Here is a 9,015-nt window from a genome sequence, read left to right as displayed (position 1 = left end):
TGGCCCCTCTATAAGCCATGTCTGAACAAAATTCTGCAACAGTTGTTTTCAGTGGGATTCAGTTGTTTTGAGGTAACCCTCTTGGCTTTTGGAGCGCAAAGAGATGGAAAACACTGCCCAAAATCCCCCCACAGAACCCACAAATCCTCCAGAATATTGTCCCTAAACCATCAATTCTCCCTTAAAAACCTCTGAAATTGTGGAACTTTAGACATCTTTGATCAATTTATTTCATTTAACCCTGTTTTGGCTGTTTTTAAGGGATGAAGATGAAGCAAAAGAAAATTGAGGCCAAACCAAAAGGAGAGAAGCAGCCAGGTGTGTTCCCAGCATGGATCACAAGGAATGTAAGTGACCAGGGCGGTGCCCAAAGTGCCTCCTCCAGTGCAGGATGGAGCAGAAGCAGTGCACGAAGCTCTTCCCGCATTCAGGGCACTTGCAGGGCTTCCCTTAGTGGTGCCTCCGTTGGTGTTGGGGCAAGTGAGAGCTCTGTGAGAAGCTCTTCCCCACACTGGGGACACCCGTAGGGCCTCTCCCCAGTGTGGATGCGCCGGTGCCTGATGAGGTGGGAGTTGCGCTGGAATCCCTTCCTGCACTCGGGGCAGCGGAAGGGCCTCTCCCCTGTGTGACTCTGATAGTGTCGGAGGAGATGGGAGCTGGTCTGAAACCCCTTCCCACACTTGGAATACTCGTAGGGCCTCTCCCCGGTGTGGGTCTTCTGGTGCGTGATCAGGTGGCAGCTATGGCTGAAGCTCTTCCCACATTCTCCACACTCGTAGGGCCTCTCCCCGGTCTGGGTCCTCTGGTGCTGGATCAGCTCAGAGCTCCACCTGAAGCTCTTCCAGCACTCCACGCACGTGTGGTGCTTCTCCCCATCATGGAGCACCAGCTCCGAGCTCTGGCTCCATCTCCGGCCGCCTTCCCGGCCCAGGCTGGCTGTTTCCCCCTCAGATCCCTGCCAGCTGCGTTTGCAGCCCCTCCTCGTGCAGCATCTCCAGGGCTTTTCCTCCCCGTTGCCTTCCTGCGCCGTGGAGCTGCTCAAAACGGCCTCTTCCACCAGGTTCTGCCATGGGCATTTGTCCTCCCTGCTCTCCATGCTCAGCTCCTGCTCTGGGGGAGGAAGGACAAGGACAGGATGGGATTTGCCTCTGTGCCACAGGCAAGGGCAAGGAGATTCCCCCAGGGCTGAGCTGCAGCCGGGGGCCATGCTGGGCTGGAGATGGAGCAGCAGAGGGGAATGGGGCACTGACTTCCTCCTCACCTGCCTCAGTGTCCCGGGGCATCTTCCTCTTCCTCACAGCCTGCCAAGGGTTGGCAATGGGAAATCCTGGTTTGGGGAAAACAAGGGATGAGCACAGTGAGTTTGAAGGTCCCTCTGCACCAGTCCATCTCTACAAGTCACTGGACATCTGGGCTCCAGAAAACCTCCCAAACACCAAGATTCAGCCCTGAAAAAGCCTCCCAGGTACCTCGCCTCTGGTGTTACAGTGTTCCCCCCTGTCCCAGCTGCTGGGGTCACGCTTGGATTGGGGGTCCCCCTTGTCCTCGGTGCCCGCCCTGCCCAGGCTGCTGGGAGACCCAGCGATCCCAAAAGTTCCCTGTTTTCCATCTCCCCACTTTGGGATGCCGGGGCTGTTTGGGCTCCCGGGCTCCCTTCTCCCCTCATTCTCTGCTCTGGGCTGCAGCGGCTCCAAGGAGTCCCCCCTGCCCCTCTCCAGGCTCTTGAGGCTCCCGCCAATGGCGGCGCTCCCCCCTCTCTGGGCTCCCCACTTTGGGCTCCTGGGGGACACAGGGCTCTGCTCCTCCAGGCTGCCTCTGCCGGCAGCCGCCACCGGCACCCCCCGATGTCCCCTCGAGGGGCCTTTTCTGCTCAGTCTTGGACTGCTTCATTCTCCAAACATCCCCCCAAAAACCCCACCCAGGGACCCCCCAGGATGTCTGGGCCGGGCTCCCCCTCCCTGCTCACCAGCACGACAGGGGGGGGGCGATGATCCCACAGGTGGGGGCTGCAAGTTCAGGCAGGGCTGCAGCGCATGGTTCCATCTGCTCAGCCTTGATCCGCCTTTGTCCCTCCTCTTCCTCTTCCTCCCGCTCCTCCTGTTCCATCCCCTCTCTTCCTCCTTCTCCCTCACCCCACCTCCTTCTCCTCTTCCATCCCTCCTCCCCCTCCTCTTTCCCCACCTCCTTCTCCTCCTTTGTCCCTCCCTTTCCCTCCCTCCTCCTCCTCCTCCCTGACCCTCCCTCCTTCTCCTCCTTCTTCCCTCCCATTTTACCCCTCCTCCTCCTCCTGCTCCTCCCTAACCCCACCTACTCCTCTTTTTTCCATCCTTTCTCGATCTCCGTTATCCCTCCTCTTCCGTGCCATCCCTATTTCTCCAGTCCCGGTCCATGCGATCCCAGTTTGGTGGGATCCCAGTCCATAGAATCTCAGACCAGTTTATCCCAGTGTGTATGGCCTGGATCCATATGGTCCCAGTCTGTGCAGTCCCAGTCTATAGGATCCCATTTCACAGGGTTCCAGTTTATACAGTCCCAATCCCTACTTGGTCCCATTCCAGTTTATCACAGTCCAGTTTATCCTTTTCCGTAGGATCCCAGTGCAGGCTATCCCAGTCCAGTTTATCCCAGTCCATAGGATCCCAGTTCCATATAATCCGAGTCCATAGGATCCCAGTCTGGGCTATCCCATTCCAGTTTGTCCCAGTGCATAGGATTCCAGTCTCTCAGGCATCCGCTGAGTAGGGAACTGGGATAACTGGGGGGCACAGGATAGCGGGGTGGGGGGGAACTGGAAAACGGGGGAAACTGGTATAACAGGAAAAATGGGATAAGGGGGGAACTGGGATAATGTGGGGGACTGGGATAATGGGGGGAACTAGGAGAGTGGGATAATGGGGAACTGGGATAATGGGAATTCCGGGATAACAGAAATTCCAGGATAATGGGAATTCTGGGATCAAGGGGAAATTTGGGATAACGGGAATTCCAGTCTAACAGAAATTCCAGATCAATGGGAAATTTGGGATAACAAGAATTTTGGGATAATGGGGAAATTTGGGATAATGGGAAATTTGGGATAATGAGAATTTTGGGATAACATAAATTCCAGAATTATGGGAATTTTTGGATAATGAGGAAATTCGGGATAGTACATATGATCCCAGTCCCTATTTGATCCCAGTCCATATTTGATCCCAATCCATTTGATCCCAGTCCATATGCCAGTCTGTATTGCTCGGCATACATTCCAAAAGGCTGGAATTCCAGCTCCCAGACAGGAAAAGATGTTCCCGCCCTTGAAGGCAAATGGAGCAAAATCCTACAGAGACATTTCCCTGCCAGCCTTCAGGACTTCAGCTCCTGGGACTGGGAATTAAAATAATATTTGGGAAATAAAATAATAAATAATATGGGGAGGGTTTTTGGTGGCAGAGGGGTCAATTAAAACAGGGCAGAGGTCAATTAAATCAGGGCAGGGTCAATTGAATGAGGGCAGAATCTTTGGTGGTCACTGGGGCAATAAATCAAAGGAGGGTATTTGGTGGTCCCTGAGGCAATTAAATATACGGAGGGTCTCGGGGGGTGCCTGGGTCAATTAAATCAGGGGAGGATCTATGGTGGTCCCTGGGTCAAGAGAGACACTGAGAGAGAAACAAAGCAGGCAAAGAGAGGCAGGAGAGAAAAGGGGACACAAACACAATGAGCTGAGAAGGCGGCACTCTGCAAACAGAACTGCAACGGACTGAACATGAACGGGAGAGAAATCAGTAAGTCTGAAAATTTTATTTGCTATCAAATGCATCCCACACACCCAGCTCCACACAATCCTCATCCCACCGCTCTAACTGAGATCCCACTTCTCCCAATCTCCTCCCAGCCCCATCTTACTTAGGTGGCTGAGGAATCAAGTGAGTTTGGTACGGCACTGAGTTTTTTTGAGGTGGGATTGAGCCCTTTTGGGTAAGATCGAGTTGTTTTCACTGGGATTTCAGTGGTTTTCAGGTGACAGATCCATCTCTCTTGACTTTTCAAGTGCAAAGAGATAGAGAAGCTAGAAACATTAGGGCCAAAACAAAAGTAAAAGCTGCCAGGTGTGTTACCAACATGGATCACAAGGAATGGGAGTGACCAGGGCTTTGCCCAGAGTGCCTTCTCCAGTGGGGGATGGAGCTGGAGCAGCGCACGAAGCTCTTCCCGCACTCAGGGCACTTGCAGGGCTTCCCTTACCGGTGCCTCCGTTGGTGTCGGGTCAAGTCAGAGCTGCTGGAGAAGCTCTTCCCACACTGGGGACACTCGTAGGGCCTCTCCCCAGTGTGGATGCGCCGGTGCTTGACGAGGGTGGAGTTGTGCTTGAATCCCTTCCCGCACTCGGGGCAGCGGAAGGGCCTCTCCTCTGTGTGAATGCGATAGTGCTGGAGGAGATGGGAGCTGGTCTGAAACCTCTTCCTGCATTTATCACACTCGTAGGGCTTCTCCCCAGTGTGGATGTGCCTGTGCCTGACGAGGGTGGAGTTCCACCTGAATCCCTTCCCACAGTCGGGGCATTGGAAGGGCCTCTCCTCTGTGTGACTCTGATAGTGCCGGACGAGATGGGAGCTGGTCTGAAACCCCTTCCCACACTTGGAACACTTGTAGGGCCTCTCCCCAGTGTGGGTCCTCTGGTGCGAGATCAGGTGGGAGCGCTGGCTGAAGCTCTGTCCACACTCCCCGCACTCGAAGGGCCGTTCTCCAGTGTGGATCCTCTGGTGCTTGATCAGGCTGGAGCTCCCACAGAAGCTCTTCCCACACTCCCCACACTCATAGGGCTTCTCCCCAGTGTGGATTCTCTGGTGCTTGATCAGGTTGGAGCTCCACCTGAAGCTCTTCCCACACTCCCCACACTCATAGGGCTTCTCCCCAGTGTGGGTCCTCTGGTGCACAATCAGGTCGCAGTTCCACCTGAAGTTCTTTCCACACTCCACGCACGTATGGGGCTTCTTCCCATCATGGAGCTGCTCATGGAGTACCAGCTCCGAGCTCTGGCTCCATCTCCGGCCGCCTTCCCGGCCCAGGCTGGCTCTTTCCCCCTCAGATCCCCGCCAGCTGCGTTTGCAGCCCCTCCTCGTGCGGCATCTCCAGGGCTTTTCCTCCCCGTTGCCTTCCTGCGCCGTGGAGCTGCTCAAAACGGCCTCTTCCACCAGGTTCTGCCACAGGCGTTTGTCCTCCCTGCTCTCCATGCTCAGCTCCTGCTCTGGGGGAGGAAGGACAAGGACAGGATGGGATTTGCCTCCGTGCCACAGGCAAGGGCAAGGAGATTCCCCCAGGGCTGAGCTGCAGCCGGGGCCGTGCTGGGCTTGGAGATGGAGCAGCACAGATGGGAAAGGGGCACTGACTTCCTCCTCACCTGCCTCAGTGTCCCGGGGCATCTCCCTCTTCCTCGCAGCATCCCAGGGGTTGGCAATGGGAAATTCTGGTTTGGGGAAAACAAGGGATGAGCACATTTGTAGGAGTGTTGAGGGGTAGGACGGTCGGGACGGATGGAAACGAGAGATCTCTGCAGCCAGGGCGTGGAAGTTGCGGTTTATTGCAAAGGGCCTGGGTGCAGGGCCCTGCTTGGAGCTGCCAGCCACAGGTCGGAGCGGGCCCGAGAGAAGAGCGGGGTAGAGAGGATGAGAGGGTGAGAGAGTAAGAGGGGAAGAGCGTAAGAGAATAAGCTTCCCATTACAATACAACAAATCTTCTTCTCTGTTGAATATTCTATTTCTCACTAACCAATCTAGTACAAGATACAAATCCTAGAGCATTTACATACAGCCTGCAAGAATCATTACATCATGATACTGTGCTACATTTTAAACCCTAAACACACCGCTTTGGACCCCTTCTGCTGAGCTATTAGGGTCTGCTCTGACCCCTGGGTCTGTCTGCACGCAGAGGGAATTGTTTCAACAAAAGGGGATTACCTTCAGTCAGGCCACACCATTGTTTTCCAGTTGTTCACTAAGGTATCTCAAAGCTTGCTTCCATCTCAATCTTGCTTAGAGTTTCAATATTCTCAAATTCTTTTGCCAATCATATTTATGAGGCTTCCCTGTTTCATCTTGCCCAACACATGTTCAGTTTGAATGTCCCTCTGCCCGAGTCCATCTCTACAAGTCACTGGCCACGTGGGCTCCATAAAAACCTCCCAAACACCAAGATCCAGCCCTGGAAAAGCCTCCCAGGAGTTCCCTGTCCCTGGTCCCTCCCCTCTGGTGTTCGGGGGTTCCCCCCTGTCCCAGCTGCTGGGGTCACGCTTGGATTGGGGGTGCCCCTTCTCCTTGGTGCCTGCCCTGCCCAGGCTGCTGGCAGTCCCAGCGATGCCAAAAGCTCCCCCCTCTTGGCTCTCCCCATTTCGGGATGCAGGGCTGTTTGGGCTCCCGGGCTCCCTTCTCCCCTCATTCTCTGCTCTGGGCTGCAGTGGCTCCAAGGAGTCCCCCCTGCCCCTCTCCAGGCTCTTGAGGCTCCCGCCAATGGCGGCGCTCCCCCCTCTCTGGGCTCCCCACTTTGGGCTCCTGGGGGACACAGGGCTCTGCTCCTCCAGGCTGCCTCTGGCGGCAGCCGCCACCGGCACCCCCTGATGTCCCCCTGAGGGGCCTTTTCCGCTCAGCCTTGGACTGCTTCATTCTCCAAACATCCCCCCAAAAACCCCACCCAGGGACTCCTCGGGATGTCTGGGCCGGGCTCCCCCTCCCCGCTAACCTGCACGATGGGCGCGGGGGGGGGGGGGGGGGGGCGATGATCCCACAGGTGGGGGCTGCGAATTCAGGCAGGGCTGCAGCGCGGTTCCATCTGTTCACCCTTGATCAGCCTTTGTCCCACCTCTTCCTCCCGCTCCTCCTCTGTCTTGTCCCCACCTCCTTCTCCTCCTCCATCCCTCCTCCCTCTCCTCCTCCCCTGTAACCCCGCCTCCTTCCCTCCTCTTTCTCCTCCCCTTCCATCCCTCCTCGAGCTCCTCTGTGTTATACCCACCTCCTTCTCCTCTTCCATCCTGCCCCTTCCATTCCTTCTCCTCCTCCCCCTCCATCCCTGCCCTTCCCTCCCTCCTCCTCCTCCCCCAGCAGCAGCCACACCCTTGGTGCCCCGTTCCCGCAGCCCTCGCAGCCCGCGGCAGGAGCGGGGATGGAGCCGGGACAGGTCGGGATGGGCAGCGCGGGGCTCTCGGCTGCTCCCAGCCGCTGCGGGCGGGGGGAAGCCGGCCCGGGCCAAAGGAGAGGCAAACTGGGCAAACTGGGGGCTGCACATCCAAACTGGGCCTTGCTGGGGACCCTGCCTGGCCACTGCCAGCCCTTGGGGCTCCTCTCGGCACATCCGCCAGGGGGGAACGCACACAGGGCTGGGGGATCCCAGCAGTGGCAGCACCACCAGGGACTGGGGTGGACTGGGCTGCACTGGGGTAACTGGGAATGACTGTGAGCATGCTGAGGGACACTGGGATATACCAGGAGTGTCTGTTAACCATCCTCGGGTGACTGGAACCACATTGGGAACAGGTGGGACCATGCTGGGGAGAACTGGGACACCATGCTGGGGGTACCTGGGAGCGAGTGGGAATGACTGGATGTACACTGGGGACAACTGGGCATGACTGGGACCATGCTGGCAGGGACTGAGATCATCTATGGAGTACCTGGCACTATACTGGGACAACTGGGATCACACTGGGAGGAACAGGGAGTGAGTGGAACCTTGCTGGGGGCTACTGGGATCCTACTGGGATCACAGTAGGAGGAGCTGGCCAATGCTGGGAGTGACTGGCATCATACTGGATCATACTGGCAGCAACTGGGACTGCACTGAGGGTGACTGGGAGTGGCTGTGAGCAACTGGCATCAGGCTGGAAGCTACTCAGGGCAGCTGGGAATGACTGGGAAGATGCTGGGAGCAACTGGGATACACTGGGAGAGACTGAAACCACAAAGGGGGTAAATGGCAGCAACTGGAGCCACACTGGATGATCATGGGAGCAGCTGTGCCCATGCTGGGATCCTACTGGGATCCTATGGAAAATGGCTGGGATCATACTGGGAGTGACTGGGAAGGCGCTGGTTCTGACTAGAACCATACTGGAAGTGACTGGGAGCAACTGGGCCCACACTGGGAGTGCCAGGGAGTCACTCTGAGCATGACTGCAATAACGCTGGGAGTATCTGGGACTGACTGGGGTCATACTGGGGGTGACTGGAACCATACTGGGAGTGACTGGGAGTGGCTGTGAGCAACTGGGATCATGCTGAAAGCAACTGGGGGGAACTGGGAGTGACTGGGAGCATGCTGGGGCTGACTGGGATATACTGGGGGAGACTGGGAATCACTGGGATCATACTAGAGGCTCCTGGGGTAATCCTGGCATTGACAGGGAGCAACTGGGATCATAATGGGGGCCACTGGCATAATACTGGGAGTGACTGGGATCATCCAAGAAGCGAGTGGAACCATACTGGGAGTGACTACTGCTCCTGCTGGGGTCACCCTGGGAGCCACTGGGATCACACTTTGGGCAACTGCTAGAAACTGGGATCATCCTGGAGGCAACTGGGAGGAACTGGAAAAGACTGGGATCATTCTGATCTAACTAGAACTGTACCAGGCCAACTGGGATACGCTGAGACTGTCTGTGACCATACTGGGGGGACTGGAAGCACACAGGGAACAGCTGGGACCATGCTGGGGGCAACTGGGAGTGAGTTGGACCTCGGTGAGCGGGACTGGGACTATTCTAGGGACAACTGGAACCATGCTGCGAGGAACTGGGAACAACTGGAACTACTCTGGCAGCAACTAGGATCATACTGGTTTGACAGTGGGAGCAGTTGGATCCATGCTGGGTGAGACTGGGATCACACTGAGGGTGACTGGAGTCATACAGGGATTGACTGGGAATGGCTGTGAGCAACTGGAATCATGCTGAAAGCAACTGAGGGGAACTGGGAGTGACTGGAAGCATGCTGGGGAGGACTGGGATATACTGGGAGAGACTGGGAATCACTGGGATTA

At 56.4% G+C, this 9,015-nt stretch overlaps 1 protein-coding gene across 1 annotated transcript; it reads right to left on the bottom strand.

Moving 5' to 3' along the window:
* Positions 1 to 3,751: 3,751 nt before the first annotated feature.
* On the bottom strand, positions 3,752 to 6,372 carry LOC128946060 (zinc finger protein 239-like). The gene is made up of 4 exons (XM_054289987.1): positions 6,311 to 6,372; positions 5,384 to 5,574; positions 4,855 to 5,230; positions 3,752 to 4,686 (listed from the first exon to the last, which is right to left on the bottom strand). Exons 1-4 carry the CDS (start codon positions 6,370 to 6,372, stop codon positions 4,224 to 4,226), a joined length of 1,092 nt encoding a protein of 363 aa, XP_054145962.1. The 3' UTR covers positions 3,752 to 4,223.
* Between the last annotated feature and the right edge of the window lie 2,643 nt (positions 6,373 to 9,015).

This window comes from Melozone crissalis, unplaced genomic scaffold (assembly GCF_028551555.1).
Source record: "Melozone crissalis strain CALT ecotype California unplaced genomic scaffold, PUWL_Pcris_2 ptg000073l_1, whole genome shotgun sequence".
In the NCBI taxonomy this organism is placed as follows: Eukaryota; Metazoa; Chordata; class Aves; order Passeriformes; family Passerellidae; genus Melozone; species Melozone crissalis.
The sequence above is the reverse complement of the archived record's forward strand: the minus strand, read 5'-3'. Positions and strand labels throughout refer to the sequence as shown.

Bases quoted from the DNA above. Each gene is read 5' to 3' on its own strand.
- LOC128946060 (XM_054289987.1), bottom strand. From the start codon at position 6,372: ATGGGGAGAGCCAAGAGGGGGGAGCTTTTGGCATCGCTGGGACTGCCA. The intron at 5,231-5,383 runs GTGAGGAGGAAG...TTCCTCCCCCAG, and splicing joins GCCCCGGGACACTGAGGCAG to AGCAGGAGCTGAGCATGGAG. The intron at 4,687-4,854 runs GTGGAGCTCCAA...ACAGAGCTTCAG, and splicing joins GAGTGTGGGAAGAGCTTCAG to CCAGCGCTCCCACCTGATCT.